The sequence below is a fragment of the Opisthorchis viverrini genome (assembly GCF_000715545.1).
Source record: "Opisthorchis viverrini unplaced genomic scaffold opera_v5_204, whole genome shotgun sequence".
In the NCBI taxonomy this organism is placed as follows: domain Eukaryota; kingdom Metazoa; phylum Platyhelminthes; class Trematoda; order Opisthorchiida; family Opisthorchiidae; genus Opisthorchis; species Opisthorchis viverrini.
The window spans coordinates 675,235-698,135 of NW_008751860.1; the positions used below are offsets into that span (position 1 = coordinate 675,235).

A 22,901-nucleotide genomic window follows, 5' to 3' on the forward strand; every position below is an offset into this window, starting at 1 on the left:
AACCAATTTAGTGTGAAAATCGATGCATTTCGCATCAATACAACATTTAATTTCTCCTCCTTGAAAAAGTGGCGGTTGAATGTAATCCCATGAAGCGACGGGCCTAACTACCTCGGGGTGCGCTACGTCACACCGTTTCAATAATCGTGCGAAAAAAATCGGCTACAGAAAGGCCAAGGCTTCAGGTACACATTCGCTTTTGTTGGCTGATTTCCTGGCCTCCAGCATGTGCACTTTCTGGAAATGAGTGAAGCAAGATTCGTGGTCACTTGAGTTTGGGACTGTAAAATCCAAACCGACTGTGCAGAGTCGGACAGACCGACCGACCACTATCACAGATCCAGCGAGTGAAACCGGCCTATGAAGCCATCGCCCAAAGATCATTTCGAGCTATTTTTTCTGTTTGTGTGACTTAGTTCGGTGACTAACCCCTCCGGCTCCACTCACACTGGAAGATAATTGCATCAGTCTATCGTATACTTCCTATAGATTACTCCCTCCCAGACCTCGCAAACCGCGTGCCTACGGTTTTTTCAATATTCGGGAGAGTGTAGGCGCACTTTTATCGCTCCACCCCTGTCTCGGTGGCCAGACTACTCACTCGAATTATAAGCTCGCAGCCCTAATGTCCGGAATCGAGGTCAGTCAGCTGATGTCTGGCCCAGACCGAATGATCGTACGTCAGTCTGTGCTGAAAAGGCATGGTAGAAGGCAACCAACGCCAGCCTGTGGTCTGAGAAGCACATGCCTTTTGAATGTGCTTTTAGAAGGTCGTCCTGTGGCTTCGCTTTTTTCCTCACCGGCTATGTCTGGCCCAGACCGAATGATCGTACGTCAGTCTGTGCTGAAAAGGCATGGTGGAAGGCCCGCAACGCCAGCCTGTGGTCTGAGAAGCACATGCCTTTTGAATGTACTTTTAGAAGATCGTCCTGTGGCTTCGCTTTTTTCCGGCCTCACCGGCTATCCGTAACGTCTTACGTAAGTTGACCAGCATCCACTGAGATCTCTTTTACACGACCATTTTGAATGACTCGACAGTGTCAGCTTTACTGTACAGTTGATAGTCACACCATGCAGTCGCTGTCTTCTCAACTCACCGAAAAGTCGNTTCACTCATTTCCAGAAAGTGCACATGCTGGAGGCCAGGAAATCAGCCAACAAAAGCGAATGTGTACCTGAAGCCTTGGCCTTTCTGTAGCCGATTTTTTTCGCACGATTATTGAAACGGTGTGACGTAGCGCACCCCGAGGTAGTTAGGCCCGTCGCTTCATGGGATTACATTCAACCGCCACTTTTTCAAGGAGGAGAAATTAAATGTTGTATTGATGCGAAATGCATCGATTTTCACACTAAATTGGTTTTAACAGGAGGCCTAATTGAATCCCTATTTTATGGTATTCTTCCACTCGGTCAGCTTCGTGTTTTAGTCGGTACTATGTTCAGTATATCGCAGTATATTTTCTTGACAAGTAAGGAGTCCACTCAAGAAAAAAACGTTTGCACTCATTTTGAGACTTGATACTATTCAACAGTAACACGATTCGTTTGTTCCGAATAAGTACAGGTGCTTCTGATGAGCACACTGATAGAGTGACTGGATTGTTCTGCCTCCCAAATGTCATTCAGAGGTGTATGACACCCTACACGTGTGGACCTATTGATAACGTCCAGTAATCACGTGGGTCATGCCCAGTTAAGCGCAAAATCCAAAAATTCGCATCGTTCAAAAGAGGCTGTATCAACAAATGTTCGATCCTATGAATACAAGGGCAAAATTATAAGGTAGTACTGACCTCAAGTCGTGGATGCATACTTATTACTGAACGGAGACCTTGTACACTTAAGTCAGGCAGAAAATAACACGCCTGCTCAAAGATCGCATTGAATCAAGACAAAGAGGTCAGAAACTGAAATGTCAAGGTCAAAAACTAGAGGAAGGGATGCAAGCACAAAACGGAAAGAATACAACGATGAATCCCGTTGTGCATGGAAATGAATCAATAAAACCGTTCTACAGGAGTTCACTATACGCAAATCCTGTCGCAAAGTGGGCACCACACCAAGAATCAAAGGTTTTAATGACAAATAGAACTGCGCTATTCTGGTACATCAAACGGATTGTTCATGCCAGTTCCACTCATTTCCTAAGCCTGCCTGCTAAGCCATCGATTACTCGGTGTAAGACAACCTTCCTAATTTCGGCCACATCGTGCTTGAACTAATTGCCAACAATGATTACTAAAGTAATTTACCAATAAATCATAAATGCTGTTGAGTGATACGAGGACCCAACTTAAAGAGAGGACAGACAGCGTATAACGTAGGACGTTTCTAAGAACACGGAAAGCGTCATACACTATCTACCTCATATATCTGGATTTTGATCTATCGCAGCATTTCGCATTTTGGGATAAGTCTATTTCCTACGGATTCAAGTTACCCATTCGACTAGAGGGCTTTTCAGTCGTTCCAGAAAACTAGGGCTTTCTTCCCAAGAAGTGATTTGTCTCATGGACGGTCCTTGTCGGGTGGGACCACCACTAGTCTCGCCAGGTGTAGGTTTCCTGATGGCAACAAAGTATTTTACCACAATTTTCTGAACTGGCTGTTTGCTGAACCGACAAATTTCTCCCCCACTACACACAGCTTGCATCCAATTCGGAATTGTGGACTGAAGCATCCTCGACCAGTACCTTGTTGACAACCACAGCGTGTCTCGCATCCCATTCTCAAAAACAGCATCCGGCGACGTCACACAGTTCCACCGAAAGTCCGAATTCCACCGACCCCAGCGGAGCTTCCAACCAAGTTGGCGGCTCCGGTCATGCTGTGCAAATCGCCGCCGATGTGCATTCACCCCGACTCACGGATGAGATCAAACCCGACACGAAATTGAACAACTGGGAGCGTGAGGTTCCAGAACCTCCGGCTCGGAATAATCACCATTTGGGTCAGACCAGATTATCCAAAACGGGGAGAGGAATCGAATCACATGTCAAGCCTCGATAACAGTTTCCCGTCGGAATATGGTGAAAGTAAGCATCAGTGTTCATTTTCAGTACACACATTAAACAACGCTGGTTCCGTATTATGCTACTCACAGGGGTTTCTCCTCTGTTTGACGTTTCGTTCAACGAAGGCCTCTAATTCTGACATGCACGCGCGCACATACACACGCCCACATACACACACGGACACATGCACGCGCGCACATACACACACGCACACACACATACGCATAAGGGTGTCGGTTGCTGGGTTAGTATGGTGAGGTGAGTGGCAGATACAATGGTGGTTACAGTTTGGAAAGCAACACGCAGACGCAGTAGGTAAATGTTGTGGACCGCGGTTTTCCTAACGCCTTCTTTATATCGTGAACCCGAATCTGGATAGCCGCTTGATGGCCTGATGCGCTTAGCCAAACCAGAAAGTCAATGAACGTGCGGATCAGCTGATCGATCTATTGAACACTGACGCGGGCCACAAAGTGACACTAAAAATAAGACTCATCTGCCAAGTGGAGAACAACCAATGAAATCTGTCCTAGCGAAAACAATGATTCCATTGGTAGTTGTGTAGTCCAGTTACGTTCGGAATTTGTTCTCCTAACAGAAACGTATGTGACAGCTAGCTGAATCACACTCAGAAATAATCATCGCTTTGGGGAACGCACGTGGATGTGCAGCCCAATTAGATGAGGAATGACATTATTAGTACACTGCTGATGATAGCCATAATTCAAATCAGAAGGTGTATGCACTAATAAAAGTTTTTAGCATGGTCGACAGTGGTGGGTTGCAACGCAAAATGCAATGCAAAATGGGAGCAAGTAAAAAAAGCAACTTATCGTATGTGAGTCCCTTGGTGAAAGTCCGGACGGCGGAAACGTGTTTCCTTCGCAGTTCGGCTGCTACACGTATTCCTCACTTGTCCGTGGACTCGGAGTGTTTGGCTGACTCCTTGCTCCCTGCGCGCGCGCGAGTCTGTGTGTCCTGACTGGGTTCGGTTTCCCTTTATGTAGGTCCCAGTGCGTGTACGTGGGCGCGTCGGCACATGAGTGGTTGCTACGCTGACTAGGCGGTGCAGACAATCGATCTCCGATGGGTCAGCTTAATGCGACGTGTTTGTGCGTATGAGAAAAAAACAAGCACCGCGATCCACTGAGCGGCTGTGAGTTGAACAGTCAAGTATGTGGGTGACTGGGTTGCTACAAGCTTTTCGAAGGAGGTACACCATGAAGGTTGAGGATTAGAGAGTGATCAGATGCCTTCCATTCACAGGATGCGACGGCTATCAGTGTAAGGAGGAAGGCCTTTCACGACGAAGTCCCTTATTAGCAAACATCAACTGAACGGTTACAAACAATTCGACATTAAAATAGAAAAAAAGACAAGCCTCGTGATCCAGTGGCTGACTGTGAGCTGAACAGGCAAGCGTGTGGATGACGGGATGGCTATGACACCACGTTTGAGTCATTTTGCTTGGCCATAGAGACTTCGTCACTGCCGAAAATTTGAGAAGCACTGTACCGTTGTTTCATCGTTATTGGGAATCGTCATCAGTGTGTTAAATTAAACTTAGCCATGGGTCTTTTTCTTTTTCGATCAGCTTCCTCAACCCTGAATCTCTCCCTTAGTTAGACTAGTTAAAAGAATCAAAGCATTCCCATTTCCTAATCAGTTACCGAGCTTCCGTGTGCTGTATTCTGAGCAACCTACTCCGGTTGGATACTTGTTTACCATGAGAGGACTTTCTTGACGATTTATCGAAGGAACTAACGAAAGCCAGTCGTTTACGCTTTTGGGCGAAAATATGGACAACCTATACTACTCCAAACTGATTTGGGATCAGAGACCGCGCGCCAGTGAGTGTACCGGATTGGATAATTGATCAAGTGTATCAGAAGGTTGAAGCTCTCAATGAAGACAAAAGGGGGGCATGTTAGGGCTTAGGAGCATGTCTTCAATGTGCTCTTCTATCAGAGGAACACCACCTTTCGATAGGTGACGTTTCGAACTCAAGAAGACGTGGGACCATCTTTTCACACACCATTGCTGGACTCTGATTGGTCAGGACTGCTCATGACGTAAATCAGGTCTATAAGACAGTCATGTAGAGCCCTATCGCTTAATCAAGAGTCTTGGATGTTTGAACGAACGACTGATGAATTTGTATGTGGTGACAATCTTCAGCAATATGTCTGGCATAATATACGCTGGCACAATTGTAGGTACTATGAACAGGCCTCCAACGTCAAGCTGGATACCGCAAGCCAGAAGTTTGAAGCGATATCCCTCTAAATAACTGAGAGCATCCACAATGTTCTGCAATCTTGCTTTGAGTTTCCCATCATTCAGTGAGGTCGTAATTTGTTCCACTTCTACTCTAGTCTTAGTGTTTTTATGGCCCTCCCATTACGGTGGGCTATTGAGGGAGTAGAACACCCATTACAGCTAACGTAAGAAGGCGTGTATCAAGAATCAATGAACACACAAAGTACCACAAAAGTGAGTCAGGCATTCACAAGAACAACATTACTGGTGGTTATTTCTCAATCACTCTTGATCGAACAACGGACTACTAGCATCGGGGTCCCACACTCCCGCTCATAGCGGTCCCGACGGTCATCTGTGGTGACCTAAAAATGCCTCCTGACTCCGGCACTTGATATCCGGTCCTTCCATTGACTCTGCGTACTTATCTCATAACGTTCAGTTCGTCTTTTGACGCACAACGCTCAGTCGTTTTGAAACCATTTCTAATCCAGTCGGGTTTTCTACACCGAAATCGTCCAGTGTAGTAGTGTGAAAAGAGCGTGTCAGTAGGCTTTCGATCTCGAGGTCGACAAAAAGCCTCTTGCACCCTTGTCACACCTGACTGGTTGAGACCAGGTTATTCCAGAGGCGTTTCTGACCCTTTTGAAGACCAGATCTAGAAGAGTCTGAATACTCCCCCAGGTTGTTACCATCTGCTTGTTTTTAAGCGGCTTGATGGATGGTACGAAAATGCTTCTTGATTTAGGCGTAATACACTACTCACATGGCAGCCCACTGCCGGTTTCGCTCTTTCTGAGGCTCATCAGGTAGGCGCAGCCCCCCCCCCCCCCAAAAAAAAAAAAAAAAAATCAATTCCGTCAACCTTATGTTCAACTTGCACGAAATTAGCGAAATTAGCGAAAACCAGGTTGATATGCGAATAAGTGTATTTCGCTAGTGTCTTGGTATATTTTTTCTTCTCCCATTGCAATTACTTGTGTGTTATCTCCCCTTAGCTTGTTGATAGTGTGAAAACATTTTGAAATTTAAATCGAGATTCCAACGTTGTAGACCAGGGAGATTCGAACCACCACTCTCCGGGTTTCCAGTTGAGTAGCACACTGTTCGGGCAAAGAGGCCCATCACAAGTGGGAGGATTAACTCGCACTTAGACAGGATATACCGGCACTCGTCCTTCAATCACGAAATCCACGTCACGTGATCACCTGTCGACTGGTTGTTCGAGTGACGATGAAGAGCCACAGTGACCAGAACAACAATACTGATACGATGAACGTGTGTATCGAGTATCGTCGGAATGGTGCTTTGGCAAGATCCAGGAAGCATCACAGTTTCAAGCACCACGGTCCGGTAGCGAACGATAAAATGGGAGTGTGTTGTTAAACAGTGCCTGAAAAAAGCATGAACAGAAAATATAATTGGGGCCTACAGGACGCCATTCTGACTGTTCTTGGTGTCCCTCTCCATCTAATCAATCAATAATCTTTCCGATCTTAAAGGGTTGCCGTTTCGGTAACGTGATTTCGCACTAATCACCTTGAGCTTGTAGGATTCGCCATCCCGGATTCGTCCTCTGTGAGTTTAAGAGAACCACTCTGTCGGAAGCGTTTATTCTGACAAGCACCACAACACGAATGAATGGGTTTCAGCGAACGAAAACAAAACTTTTCGATCTCGATTGGAAGTAGGTTGCTGTCCAAACTTGGTCTGATGTCTGTATTCTCTGTCTGACGTTTTCGAGAGAATTGCTATCAGATAAAATCTCTCGCGAGGAACAATCTGTAGTATGGAAACAAGCCCATATGTGTCTGGTTCCCTGACCGAAACGATTGCTGCGACAGGAACATAATCTTGATGGCAAAAACAATAAGTACGTTTTTTCGCTGCCACGCTTTCCTCACTGAAACAGTAGAGCTTGTGAATCACCATAGTTTGTGGTTTTGCGTGTTTTTTTCATCAGGGCACCTGCCTCATTCTCAAACGAACATTTCGTCAACACTCGGGCTTGGCTCGGGATTACATACCACTTTGAGTTCCAACATGTTTCCTGTGAAATCGTGTCTGCCTACCCCAATAATATTCATCGAGTTCCATGCATTTACCTTTCAGTTTTCAATCGTTCGGAGCTCACCGGTTCTTCAATCAACGCTTCAGCAGACAGTGTTCAACTGCCGTTTTCATAGTTCAATACGGCCAATTTGTAACAGTTTGTACAGAGAACTGTCTGAAAAAAATTCTCAGAGAAAACATTCCCAGCATGTGATTATCAGCAGAGGAATGTTCCTCTCAAAGACTATGTCGGAGCATGTTTACCAGTGCCACTGAAGAGGTCTATCCGAATTCGTTCTTTCAACCTCCTCAGTCAGCTTTATTTTATGCATTCAATCAGAAAGAAGGTAGTACAACCTTCCAAGCAGCTCAACAGCTTACCTGACAAACAAGAGGAAATTGAATCAGCGAAACCCCCTCCCCCGTCGCCACTAGAGAACTTCCCATTCGCTCATTTTCGTTCACTGTCGATCAGGTCATCCGTATTTTCTTTATCATTATCATCATCATGATAGTATAACTCTGAAGCAGCACCCCATGAGATTAACTAGATTCCAGAATTGTTTCTTTCATGAGCCAGCTCTATCCCTCAAATTGCAATCGCGTCGCCAGAACTTTCACCGACAGCGCACATACATACACGCTGGAAATCACGTGACCTCTCTCTTTGTTCACCGTATGTAGTTTTCTTTTTCTAACCATCGTTTTGATTTTAGAGCCAAACAACTATATAGCGTCTTCTTAGCTAATTATTCTTGGTAACCAATTGATTTGTTAACAGTATCATAATTTTGACCAGAGTTTGTCTAATCCCCTAATCTGCTCATCTTTAAACACACCATCGTTGCTCACTTACTCTACTCTTCTTACGGGGTCGCACCTTAACCAAGGGTGGTTCATATTCCTTGCCTTAAACACATCCGACAGGACAACATCCCACCTCCATTCGAGCTCGGAAAATCCTACTTTGTTTCTCTTCCAAGTCTACTCCCCATTCATGTCTTTTTCCCCATACCCATTTCGACTCCTCTTGTGATTACCACCACCACTACTACTACTTAATTTATTTCAGTAGTAGTGGCAGTAGCGATAGCCACAGTCGATGGAAATGTCACCCAGTAGCCCTGGATGTAAGCATGTTTTTTTGTGAAACATGCATTGGGCCGAGTTTGTAAATAATACTGCATCACCTGCTGTTCGCATAGTTGTCTGTAGAAGATGAGAGACGAACGGAAATCAAATGACAAATACAAATTCATTGTTATATGGACTTTATGTGGTTTCTGTTCATCTACTGTCGGGGCTCCATGCACGCCTAGAGTCGGATACAGTAGATTCTGTGTCTTTGACCAAACGTCTATTTTGAGTTCAAACGGAGCAGCGGATTCACTTTTCGTATGCTCTAGGATGTACGTTACAGACTATTTTCTCGACATCCTTGTATCTTGTTTTCAGAACGGCGCATGATTCAACGGAGCTTCTTGGCAAAATTCAACAGGATCGCCATCGTTACCCTGTAGTAATCCCTTCTGGTAGCCTCATACGGTCACTGTTGCTAAGGCTCGTCAGGACTCCGAACCGTATTGTTTGATTTGGTTTACAAATCCTACCGGCGCTTCTGAACCCATTCAGTCACGTATGAGCGAAAATCTACCTCAGGAAGTACATCGGGTATAGTAAACAGAACCGGTACCTTTTCCGTCCATGTTACCACCTAACTGAACTCCAAATTCTACGTAGAACGAATTGTACACTCGTTTCTAGGTCAGGGGGCAACTCAGAGGATATCCCTCACCCGAGTGTGCTGTACAAAGGCCCAAATGCGTTTTAGACGGATCGTGCTCTACCATGTCGAGGTAGTACAAGTTTGATGGAATTTCAACGGGCAAGGGTTAGCTTATTAGTGCAAAAGTGATGAGAACCATAATACAAATCAGAAGCTGTATGCACTAATAAACGTTTTTAACTGTGATTGACAGTTGTTTACAGGAGCGATTTGTAGCATGTATAAAATAAAGAGCAATACAAAATGTGGAGCAAGTCAACAGGGAAGTCCCTTGGTGAAAGTCCGGACAGCGGGAACGTGTTTCCTCCGCAGTTTGGCTGCTACACGTATTCCATAATTGACCGTGGACTCGGAGTGTTTGGCTGACTCCTTGCTCTCTGCGCGCGCGCGTGAGTCTCTGTGTCCTGACTGGGTTCGGTTTCCCTTTATGTAGGTCCCAGTGCGTGTACGTGGGCGCGTCGGCACATGAGTGGTTGCTACGCTGACTAGGCGGTGCAGACAATCGATCTCCGATGGGTCAGCTTAATGCGACGTGTTTGTGCGTATGAGAAAAAAAAAACAAGCATCGCGATCCACTGAGCGGCTGTGAGTTGAACAGTCAAGTATGTGGGTGACTGGGTTGCTACAAGCTTTTCGAAGGAGGTACACCATGAAGGTTGAGGATTAGAGAGTGATCAGATGCCTTCCATTCACAGGATGCGACGGCTATCAGTGTAAGGAGGAAGGCCTTTCACGACGAAGTCCCTTATTAGCAAACATCAACTGAACGGTTACAAACAATTCGACATTAAAGTAAACACCTCATATGGGTCTTATTTTTAGAAAACTGAATATCCTCACACGTTTCTCTCTAACTTTCGTGAACATTCACCGACCATCACGTGATTGTAAACGAACACTGCAAGGCAGTCTCACAGGTTCCTTAATACACCCCACCTTCCATTAGACGCGAGGCATAGCTACGGGAATACGATGTGTGTTCCTGATTGCGTTGTTTTGTGGTGGTCACGCGTTGCATCCGAAATGGTGCTTATTCATTGCTAGCAACATGAAGTTTCGGATGCTCTCAGGTCGACTAATTTCAGACCGAAAGAGTCGCGAAGTTGGGCTTCAGGCCACAGTGATTGGGCTCCAACCACGGACCTCGTAGTCAATAAGTTCCCGGCATTAGAGAGAGCCACATAACCACGGAGTAAATATCCCTTCACATGCCTTTTGCAAAAGGAAGTATTTTTAGACAAGGAACCATATAACTGTTGCAAGCTAGTGGCCTTTCTCTTGACAGTTTTACTATTATAGTAATCGTAGATAACTCTCTGATGATCTTCTGTTGGTCCCTCGCTTGTTGGACCTCATCATTTAGTTACCACCTAACTGAACTCCAAATCATACGTTGAAGGAGTTGGAAACTCGTTACATACTAGGTTGGGGACAACTCAGAGGATATCCCTCACCTGAATGTGCTGTACAAAGGCCAGAATGCGTTCTAGACGGATCGTGTTCTACCATATCGAAGTACTTGTCATTGGCCCAACAAGATTTAGCAACGAGGAGGCCAGCTTTAAGTCATAAAGGATAGAGTTGAATTTACGTTTGATGGACCGGTCAGTAAAGTGACTAGATGATTTATACTGCGACCAACGCTTGGATATATGGTGGTGCTTGTTGAGGTTCTCAAAAGAGAATTTCGAGCCACGCGTAGGTTTGACGATCATGAATATCAAACGGGTTCGAACGGTACTCTTTACAAACTCCACTTGTATACGTCTGTGACGCCACAATGTGCACCTGTCTGTTACTGACCGGCACGGTGCAGTCTCAAGGTCCTCACATCAAACAACGGCGAGTGGAATGTTGGCTCAGTGGTATGGGTTGCGGTCGTTCCTTCCGAAGACATTCTCGCAATGCTGATTGGCAGTGCGATTACAAGGAAACCATGACAACGAGCCAGGGCAGACTCATCGAACGGGTCGGCTGCGCACATTCACACAAGTACTAGTAGACCAGTGTCGGACGGGATGCCCTTTGGGGCAAGGTGACTGGTGGGTACAAGTGGAGATAAAATGTACATGGGCGGAGTAAGCAGATGAATTGGGGTCATGAGTCTCCCGTCAAAACCAAATTGGTGCGCAAAGTGGGTACAAAGATAAAATGTACATGGGCGGAGCAAGCAGATGAATTGGGGTCATGAGTCTCCCGTCAAAACCAAATTGGTGCGCAAATGAATGAAGTTCGCTAGACCCAATTGTGCTATTGCGGTTGCATACTCTCTGAGATGTTCTTACCTGCTCCCGAGTTTAATGAATAGTAACATGATAATGTTGCATACTATGGGCAATGGGGTGATGATGGTGTAATCTGCCTTCGTGGCTTCGGTAGGTGAAGTGGGATCTTTCTACCTGCCGTTTTGTGTCACCACGACAAAGATATCGTCACGGAAACGCGTATTGGCTAGTACGGCCTGGCGGTTTCATAGAACGGATGGCATACGGATGTATTCTTCCACGTACATTTAGCAAGGGACGGTGGAGTCGTTATAATGACTGTCGGTATAACGGAGGTGAATTTACAAATGTATGGTTTAACCCAGACAAGTACTGCACATAATAGTTTGCTGTGTGATGCGGTAACTACTTGCATGATGGTCGAGGGTGACAGCCAATTAAGTAAGCACTATTTGTGGTAGGGTGGATCAGAGAGCAGTGATTTGTGCATCCTAGCACATGCATCTTGAGTTGTATTAGGCGAGCCAGCTCCGAACGTAACGGGACTACATAACTGCCAATGGAATAACCGTTTTCGTTGAAACAGATTTCATTGGTTGTCCATCACTCGCTCTTGACAGATGAGTTGTATTCTTAGTATAACTTTTTTGACCCCTTGTACGCGACAGTGATCAATAGATCAGCTGGCTCGCACGTTCATTGACTTTTTCTGGTTTGGTTAAGCGCACCAGGCGATCAGGCGGCAACCCAGACCGGGGTTCACGGTAATAAGAAGGCATTAAGGGACCGTGGTCCACAACAAAACGCCTTTGAAAGCTACTCGAAACTTTTGGACAAGTAACTCCAGGATCCAGGTTCTTATCTTCAAAAAGTCAGGCCTTTATGCTCTATGAAACGGATCTCAATAGAGAGCATGTATAAGCCAGTTAGAGTCAACATGCGCAGAATATGATATAAAATTCAAAGGGCACTGAGAGATCCTTCCAAGGCCAATAGATATCTGATAATTAGTTAAATTTCAGTGACGAAAGCAGACGGGGTTTCAGTGAACCGGTTAAAAAAAGTAGGGAAGCATGGAACGCGAGTTGGTGCATAACTGTACTGACTACAAACAACGGCGAGTGGAATGTTGGCTCAGTGGTATGGGTTGCGGTCGTTCCTTCCGAAGACATTCTCGCAATGCTGATTGGCAGTGCGATTACAAGGAAACCATGACAACGAGCCAGGGCAGACTCATCGAACGGGTCGGCTGCGCACATTCACACAAGTACTAGTAGACCAGTGTCGGACGGGATGCCCTTTGGGGCAAGGTGACTGGTGGGTACAAGTGGAGATAAAATGTACATGGGCGGAGTAAGCAGATGAATTGGGGTCATGAGTCTCCCGTCAAAACCAAATTGGTGCGCAAATGAGTGTAGTTCGCTAGACCCAATTGTGCTATTGCGGTTGCATACTCTCTGAGATGTTCTTACCTGCTCCCGAGTTTAATGAATAGTAACATGATAATGTTGCATACTATGGGCAATGGGGTGATGATGGTGTAATCTGCCTTCGTGGCTTCGGTAGGTGAAGTGGGATCTTTCTACCTGCCGTTTTGTGTCACCACGACAAAGATATCGTCACGGAAACGCGTATTGGCTAGTACGGTCTGGCGGTTTCATAGAGCGGATGGCATACGGAGATATTCTTCCACGTACATGTAGCAAGGGACGGTGGAGTCGTTATAATGACTGTCGGTATAACGGAGGTGAATTTACAAATGTATGGTTTAACCCAGACAAGTAATGCACATACTAGTTTGCTGTGTGATGCGGTAACTACTTGCATGATGGTCGAGGGTGACAGCCAATTAAGTAAGCACTATTTGTGGTAGGGTGGATCAGAGAGCAGTGATTTGTGCATCCTAGCACATGCATCTTGAGTTGTATTAGGCGAGCCAGCTCCGAACGTAACGGGACTACATAACTGCCAATGGAATAACCGTTTTCGTTGAAACAGATTTCATTGGTTGTCCATCACTCGCTCTTGACAGATGAGTTGTATTCTTAGTATAACTTTTTTGACCCCTTGTACGCGACAGTGATCAATAGATCAGCTGGCTCGCACGTTCATTGACTTTTTCTGGTTTGGTTAAGCGCACCAGGCGATCAGGCGGCAACCCAGACCGGGGTTCACGGTAATAAGAAGGCATTAAGGGACCGTGGTCCACAACAAAACGCCTTTGAAAGCTACTCGAAACTTTTGGACAAGTAACTCCAGGATCCAGGTTCTTATCTTCAAAAAGTCAGGCCTTTATGCTCTATGAAACGGATCTCAATAGAGAGCATGTATAAGCCAGTTAGAGTCAACATGCGCAGAATATGATATAAAATTCAAAGGGCACTGACAGCTCCTTCCAAGGCCAATAAATATCTGATAATTAGTTAAATTTCAGTGACGAAAGCAGACGGGGTTTCAGTGAACCGGTTAAAAAAAGTAGGGAAGCATGGAACGCGAGTTGGTGCATAACTGTACTGACTAAGTAATACACGAATACTTGAGTGACGGTGAATCCTAGACGATGGAAAAAAACCGTAGCTGTCATGACATTCTCAAAAAAAGACCTAGTTTTGCATTCATCCATTCTAGAATGGGGAGGGTGGTTCAACTGGATTTTTGTGCAGCACGAATGCTGCCATCGTCCAAACATGCAATGTCCATCCTAGGGTTTCGCGAACAATCTACATTTGACACACAATGTATACCTGAAAATTGAACTGATATTTTTGTCCGATTGGTTCGTATTTCTTTGGATATGTTCAATAATTGCCTGGGTTCTCGGTCTGAATGTCAGGATCCCTCCCGTTTCCTTGCCTTGACAGGAGGAAAAAGCCTATTGGCTTGGCTCATTGGCGATGAGTGATGATCATGTATGTCACGTGCCTCTCGTGTGGGTCGAGGATGATTCAACACAGGCAGTGTTTTTCTCGACTCTTTAAGATGCAAAGCAGAACCAATAAAACATCTCGACCCGACGACACCACTATGATGGAATTGGAACCAAAGTGTCGATGGAAATGATTGCTCGTGGTTACCGTAAATCGTGAATCGCGGACAACAAGATGCGCGCAGGTGTATTGATCTGGCTTGTCTGTTTGTTCCTGGGTTGATCCATTGGCTGCGATGAATAATTCAACAAATTCATCCATCTTTCACTCTCATGTGTATCAAACCTGAGACGAGTGCTAATGTCTTCTCTTCAATAGAAGAACGGTCATCACAAGTAGCACCAAATGGTGTTCGAAATGTCGTTCAAAGCCGCTATTCAGTTCGTTTAAACAACTGAAAAACTTGGGAGAACCATTTGGACGTCACAAGCTGCCATTTTCTTTTGAATTTCGCCCTATGTTTTCTTTCACGGTTATATAGCTTTAAAAATCAACTCATTTTCATCTGATTGGTATTCGGCAAGAAGCGGAAAATTCAAGAAGAGTAATATGACTGTTTCATCTTCGTGCTACTGAGAATTGTCGGCGGTGAGGATCACACTAATCCCACTAACTCGCGGACTAACGGAAAGCGGTTGGACACCAGAATCATGAAAAGAAAGAAGGTGGCGAAAAAAAGCTGGTTTTCTGTGACTGTTCCTCTTGTTTAATGCATCACAAAATTAAGATGGCACCACAAATCACGTGAAAAAGTTTAAAGTCATGGCTACATGCACTTTAATGAAATAGAAATCAAAGGAAGGGGAGTTGACTGAGGGTGGCTCAATGAGTCATGGAATCAAACAAGTGACGTTGTTGTTAGACAGGCTGGTGGAACCGGATGTTTCGCTGGTGATTGCAAGTTTACAGGTCGCACAATTTCTTTTAGATTCTAATTGCCTCTGTGATCGACAGTAGTCTGGATCGTACCAATCTTGACCTGTTCAGACGTACCCGGTATATGATAGCAAAGGCTTGATCTTCGTCGATGATATCGACCTTGGACTCGAGCCTGGTTTCATCCATCTACCACTCAGAGATAAGGAAGAGTGTTCTCGTATTCTGTCAAACGACCAACGTAAGATGCTTGACACATGAATAAATACACACGAAGGCTGTTGGTAGAACATGGCACCAGAACCGACTCGCAGGGGTTTAGTCACCTGGACATGAGACCGTACCGTACAACTCCCTAATAGGGAGCATCTGACATTTGGTGGCATTTCTGAATTTCCTGTGGGACAGCTCTTAAGTTCCTTGAAGGAATAAAGTGTATCCGGCTGAATTTGAGGAATTAGTTTAGACAGTTCTACGAAAAACCCGGATCTTTTCCAGATAAGTCCCGCCAAAAAATTAAACCCCACCACCCAAAAAAAGATTAGAAAAAAGAGGATATGAAATTTGTGCTTTTAGTTTTTATTGAAGAGGGTGAAATTGGAACATATCGTTATCAGTTTGCATGAAAAGGTCCGTTTTTCGGTGCCTTTGCGTCCAAACGAACTCACACAAGTAGCTGTCCACTGAAGATTGATGTGCACCGCATTGGTGTTTATTCTGCATCTTGTAGACGTGTGAAAGTGAGTCGATGGTTCATGTGTGAACTCCAGTCATTGGATCCACAAAGCTTTCGGAGTCTGCAAAAGCCGCCAGGCACAAACTTTGCGAAGAAAGTTCTTCCAGTCAACAACGGTCGTGTGGCTAATAGATAATTCCTTGGAGCAGAATTTGATTTTTACCAGCACTAAATGAATAGAATTACTGTCCTAAACTCCATCTTCGACACTGTCGGGCATTACACCTCCACCTGTCAAAACAGTTGAAAGTCTCATTTGGTGGCCATTGTTGTGTAAACGCTGCTGATGGATCACTCCGTGGCTTTGCAAAAAACGTATTGCCGTCTCCTTGTCATGAACGGGAGTTGAAAGCATTAGAAAGTTCGTTTAAGGTTTTACGTTTGAACGGAGAAAACTTTTGCCCAAAATAAGCCTAGATGCGGATAAGGAATTGTTTTCATCAAGAATAGGACAAGGTTGTGTGCGTACCTCAGATTGCAGCTGGCAAAAAGTGGCGGGGCTTAACTTTTCGCAAATGCACTATTTGCATTAGTGGCGGGGCTTATCTGGAAAAGATCCAAAGACTCTACAAGGGACAATGCCAAGTGACACATGGCTTTTGCACAATTCATTCCGACGCGTGATGGTCTACATGCCTGAGTTCAGGTTGCTAGCGTCCAGATGCAAGGTTGTAGTTTGAAGACTAACTACCGAGTGAACACTTATCACGCTTCAAACTGATGCAGTTCGCCTCACGACTTGTATTCATAACCAATCATCAGTTTAGCCGTGAACATGACTGCGTACGCACGTGGGCGTCGTTACAATTGGGAACGGCGGGCTACCCAAGTCTTGTTACCTTGGGTCATCTCTACTTCTGTAGTTTCGCTCACGCAGTAAAAGGAGCAGATGTAAAATGATCCATTTTGCTAGTGAATAGCAACCCTGTTGACACGAAGAATCTCCATCATCGTCCGAGTGAACATCACTCTTCAACCTGATGCAGTTCGCCTCACGACTTGTATTCATAACCAATCATCAGTTTAGCCGTGAACATGACTGCGTACGCACGTGGGCGTCGTTACAATTGGGAACGGCGGGCTACCCAAGTCTTGTTACCTTGGGTCATCTCTACTTCTGTAGTTTCGCTCACGCAGTAAAAGGAGCAGATGTAAAATGATCCATTTTGCTAGTGAATAGCAACCCTGTTGACACGAAGAATCTCCATCATCGTCGTTTTTGAAGCCCATCAGACATGTCTAGCCCCTGATTCTCCATCACCGCTCTTTCCTACGTGAACAATACTATGCTGGTTGTGGGAGCTACTCACCTACAAGTTAATACTTTGACGAAAGACTCAGGTGAAATTCATCCAAATCTCCTTGTTTTGATAGTCTCCAGGTGATTGTTTCTGGAGGTGTCTGTCACTTAGCCTGTTAGTATAGTGGATGTCTTGATTTTGGTGCTGGATTTTTCAGTGTGGTAATGCGCAGTTTGTGCCCACTTCGACTGGCCGATTCATCAAGGACGTCGCCTTGGCGATACAAAGAACAAAAACCTGGGTTGACGACTACCGATCCAGCGAATCGGTTGGCTGGAAATCCCGGAAACGAGTCAAAACAACATCAGTGTTCATCTTAGCGTTTATGAATGCCTAATGAAACAAACAAACCAATCAGCATCAGCCAACAGAGCAGATCACCTGAACAGCCCATCATGATTGGGCGTCAGTGGTATCTAGTGCGGGATACATTGACTCACTGCACGGATTCTCTAGGTCGAGGCACCCTGAGTGGTTGACCTAGATTAGTGACAAAAAGCGCTTTTGGCCGCTTCGCTTACCTCAGCGAACAAGTCGACATCTATTATGCCACCTAATCAAGGCAGAAATAAGCCTACAGACCTACCCAGGTGTGAATAGTTCAGACTACGGTATTTGCAAATCATTGCAAATCATTTGCAAATCAATTTGGTTTTCACGGGAGACTAAACTGAATCTCTCGTTTATGGTATTCTACAACTGAATGTGCTGCACTCAGGCTGCCTCATGTTTCAGTTGGCACGATATTCGAGATATCGCAGTATATCTTCATAAATGGTTCAAATAGATCATAAGGTTGACGGAAACTCGGGGACTACGCCTACCTGATGTGACCCGAGAAGGGCTGTCGAAGAGTTTTCAGCAACCTTGTGAGTAGTTTTCTTTATGAAACTAAAGGTGTCGTTTTGCTTTCATCGCTGGTTTTACCAATTGTATGTGGGATCTACTGATTACTGTGGAATGCGGTAGATCCAGCAAAAAAGAATATCAAGTTATCAGACGAAATAGAATAATAGCAATACCAGATGTATCCCGGAAAGTTCAGAGGCCGAAGGAAGTTCCCTATGCTTCGCCATTCTGAAACCTTGTGAAGCCCGGTTTCGAACGTGGTTGTAACATGTTTCTGGTTGTGAGGAAATCAAGAGGTGCTGGCTACTCGGTTATACAACCGCGTAGTGTGCATGAAAACTGAGACAAAACATCATTGTGAACTGCAGTTGCCTCAGTCACCTGACACTGTCTAACTTCCACTTGTATGCTGAATTCGGCGAAATGAAGTCAAGTGGTGCTGAAGCCTGCAGAAACTGTTTCAACCGCGTTCTGGGTAAGTGCCCGCAGAACACCCTGGAATGAACGGAACTCACATCGAGGCTGCTTGCTTCATTTTCTCACCTTGTTTGGTATCCATGACTCCCACTGCGTCAAGGTCGTTCACAACGGAGTACCCCTTTTTCCAGTTTGGTTGGGTTTTCTCTCCTAGAGGTTCCTCGATCACATCGAGCGTGGTACACTTGGTTTTCAGTTTGCTATGATCTAGAAGATCGGCTTCTACGGCCATCCTAGCCGTAAAATGAATGGAAACTCATTCCTATACCTTGGGGTGATTTCACGAGCATTCTTTTCCCAGAGCATCCATCCATTCAGCTTTTTTGGTCGCAAAACTCTATCTCTTTCAGGTTGTGGTAAATTTGAGGTTGGAATGCTTGCGCTGTCAAATTTTGTTTTACCAAGGTTAAAAAACTGAATCCCAGTTAAATCACTTGGCTATGGTTTTCTTTAACGGAAGGTGCTGCACAGAGTCCGCCTCAAGTTCCAGTTGGTGCCATATCGCAGTATACTTCCTTCAGTGAAATTACACATGATTGGCCAAATCGTGTTCGACAGATCGCAACCGGTTACATCCACTTTTCTTGGGGCTCATCGGCAAGGCTCAGTCCCACAGTTTTGTCAACCTCATGTTCTACTTGAATCCTAATTGCACGAAGTTAGCGAAATAGGCTCATCCAAGCAGTTGAGTGTGCTGCAACAGGACGCCTCATGTTTCAGTTGGCACCATGTTCGAGATGTCACGATACATTGTACACACTACTTGCAAGATTTCTGAAACTTTTGGACAGCCCACGACCAGTTTTGCTCTTCTTGGGGCTCATCGGCTAGGCTCGATCCCCGAGTCTTCGTCAACCTTATGTTCCGCATGAGCCAAAATGGTACAAGATCCACGTGATACACTCATTCGCACACCAGTTTGTTGCTCACGGGAGGCTCAACTGAATCCAGTTGAATCCCACGTTTGTGGTTTTCTTCAGCTGGAATATATCGGAAGCCGAATAACACCACGCGGCCATTCTCCTGGTAACTTGCTCCCGATTAACTCTGATGTGAACTACATGACCGCGTATCAAGACGGGTCTGACGTTATCATGCTCGGTTAATGAATTCATAGCAAACTGAGATAAGCGGTAGAGATCCAGAGGAGAGGTGACCAAAAATAATCACGTTCAGTGATTTTATATCAGAAGATCCAGCCATGTATTTGATTCCTCTTCACCTACACGCGACACGCTGGATAAGGAGCAGAAAACAGATAATTTTTATTCAGGTTGCCACTACATGTGTCAATCGGAAGTCTTCTAACGCCCTGGTCACAACTAAGGTTCTCATGTTGTGCGGCTGGCTTTCTCACGAACTATTTTCTGGATCAGTTGTGTGAGAAACGCTGGATAGGAGAAACGCGACTGATTTTGGTTTGAAAGTCACAGAATTTGCATCAGGTTGGACTATCCAGTCGCCTCGAATAACACTAGCAATTAACACTTGCTGAGGGCCCGTCTGTGACACCCACGAAAGCACACAGATAACCACTCGTGCAGTGCATTTTGAGTGAATTTGCTTTTGTACGTGCGTGCATGTGTGTGCGTGCATGTGTGTGCGTGCATGCATGTGTGTGCGTGCATGTGCGTGCGTGTGCAGTTCCATGGTGCGAGTAATCGGCAGGCATCTCACAGAAGGGTGCATGTGTCTTGCGCACATGCAAGAACTCTTCATTCCTTCAGACGCCCTGGCTTTCATCAAAGGATAACAAATCGTCTCCGATAGTTTCCAAAATTACCCAAATGATACCATTAAATATTCCTTGAATAGCTCAATGTGATTCCAGGAAACCGTAAACTAAATAGGGCATAAGTAGGACAACATCCAGACTTGACGACATGAGTTGTTGGGAAGCTTTCAAGGCATATTTCCATAGATTCAGTGTTTCGCTTCTGTGTGCAGCATATTGCGTTTCTTGCATTGGTAGTGGGCTTATAGAACGGAACCTCTGCGTAATTTTCTGATTTTGTTAGTGGATTCATTCACTTGATGCGAGCGGCCAGGAACAATCGGCCGCGCCTATCGATCGGATCATACGTCGGCATCGTCATCATTTCCCGCACTGCATGCGACTTTGCCCGGCTCGAACAATCAGTCCGCTCACGCTGGCCACCGAAGTAACCGGTAGGGGTGGGGGACAGGCATGATTGTTTTCCCATGCTTGCTAGTGGACACATAGATGCTTGCCAGAGCGGAAGTGTCAACAACTTAATCGTGTGAAAACTGAGTTCCGAGGCCTTTTAAATGGAGGGTGGTAGTGACGCTTGACGGAACAAAGTTGGAATATGACTGACGTGTGGATGTTATCCGATTCCAGCTCCGATAGAAACGAACAAATTCGTGGAGTCGGTTGATGTATAAAAAAATCATGCTAAACCGACCGTGATGCAACATTCATAGGGCACCGAATTTCGCTTGTCAATTAAAGTGCGTGGCAGAGGAAAGCAGCACTGGTAGTTTTGCCAACAAATTTATTTTCATTTTAATCTGGAATGCGAAACATTTGCCCTGCGTGGCAGAGAAAAGCAGTTTTGCCAACAAATTTATTTGCATTTTAATCTGGAATGCGAAACATTTGCCGCAACAGGTGAACTGTCCTGTATTATCAGACATATATCGATTGGTAACAAAGTCCTGTTTAGCAACTGCGTTTGGACGGGCGCTCACTAACCGAACAATTACGATCACTCGATTCTCGACGCTACTCACAAGCTATTTGCGAGCTCTGAGCGCATAAGATACACCTAAGACCTTCAAAGTTGAACTTGAATCCATCTCCAATTCAAAATACAACTGAATAAGAAAATGACTATGTACATGTGGACTTATCTTCATGATTCAATGCGACGGCTAAAAGTGTAAAGACGAGGGCTCTTCGCTGCGAAGTCGCTTATTAACAAACGTCAACTGAACGGTTACAGACAATCCGACGGGGAAGTAAACATCTCATATGCACCTTATTTTAAAAAAAACTGAATATCCTCACGCGTCTTCTTGAACTTTCGTGAATATTCACTGACCATCACGTGATTGTGAACGAACACTGCAAAGCAGTTTCACAGGTTCCGTAATAAACCCCACCTTCCATTAGACGCGAGACGTAGCTACCGGAATACCACGTATTACTCACATGTCCCACCAGTAGTATCCGTTATTACAAAGTACATAACAACAGTTCATCAAATATGAACCTGTGGCTATTAGGTGGCCTCAAAGTCAGTGAATTCTGGCGCAGGCATCCGAATTAGCGCTGCCGCCGTACCATTGTTCAGATATATCTTCGACAGAGATTCTCAGAAGGTATATTGCCTCCTCAAACTTTGACACAAAGTCATCTTGCTGCTGGAAAATGCTACAGTAAACTTACGTCTACCGGAGTTTCTCGAAAAGTCGGATGTTCAAAATGGGCGTTGGTTTAGGTAGTCTTTCACGATCAGTTGAATGACTAGTTGCTTGAGTGCAGTAGGCATAAAAGCCTAACGTAACGGAAGAAAGTTGAGCACCGCAAAGTTCCAGATTGATGGTTTCTAGACAAATCTGGTTAGATTCGGAAAGTCGTTCACCTGTAACACCTTTACACTTCTATAACTGCCATGTCATCCGAAGGAAGCATGTGGGATGGGTTACTGCCAGGTTGCCTAAGTCTAGGCAGGAGTAGGCGAGATGCAGAGGTCAGGCTCGAACCACAAAACTCCGAGTCAATAAATTCGCGCTTGAAACAATAAGTATTAGGAGAACCAGTTCCGAACGTAACGGGACCACATAACAGCCAATGGAATAACCGTTTTCGTTGAGACAGATTTCATTGGTTGTCCTTCCTTCGCCCTTGACAGATGAGTTGTATTCTTAGTATCACTTTTTTGACCCGCTTGTACGCGACTGTGATCAACAGAGAAGCTGACTCGCACGTTCATTGACTTTTTCTGTTTGGGTCAAGCGCACCAGGCGACCAATCAGCCATCCATCGGCCATCTTTCCCCATCTCACTTTCGCGTAGGTGAAGCAGAAATAGTAGAACCTCATCTAGTTTAAACTACTGAACAATGGTCATCCAAAACGATGCCATTGTTGGAAGCGTGTATCTTTTAGGTGGTAAAATCAGGATTCGAACTGAAAAGCTTCCTGCAAGATAGACCGCGCGTTCATCAATAATCACCAGTTCTCTAATGGATTCTTGCGTGTTATATTACACTGTATTATATTATATTACATTACATTATATTATATTAATTATATTATATTACATTACATTATATTATATTATATTATATTATATTATATTATATTATATTATATTATAATCACATCATGTCATAAATTGTTCAGTATCATGTCATATAGATGATAACAAATT

General features: G+C 44.9%; 2 protein-coding genes across 2 annotated transcripts in view; one reads left to right on the forward strand and one right to left on the reverse strand.

Moving 5' to 3' along the window:
- Positions 1-15,088: 15,088 nt before the first annotated feature.
- Positions 15,089-22,901, forward strand: part of T265_08161 (hypothetical protein) — a gene marked incomplete at both ends in the record, with an annotated part of 10,941 nt that continues 3,128 nt past the window's right edge. The window contains one exon of the mRNA XM_009173881.1: positions 15,089-15,154. Coding sequence (XP_009172145.1) covers positions 15,089-15,154 — 66 coding nt within the window. The remainder of the gene's footprint in view (positions 15,155-22,901) is intronic.
- On the reverse strand, positions 19,684-20,706 carry T265_08160 (hypothetical protein; the record flags this gene model as incomplete). Its single annotated transcript, XM_009173880.1, has 2 exons — positions 19,684-19,738; positions 20,534-20,706. 2 exons carry the CDS (start codon positions 20,704-20,706, stop codon positions 19,684-19,686), a joined length of 228 nt encoding a protein of 75 aa, XP_009172144.1.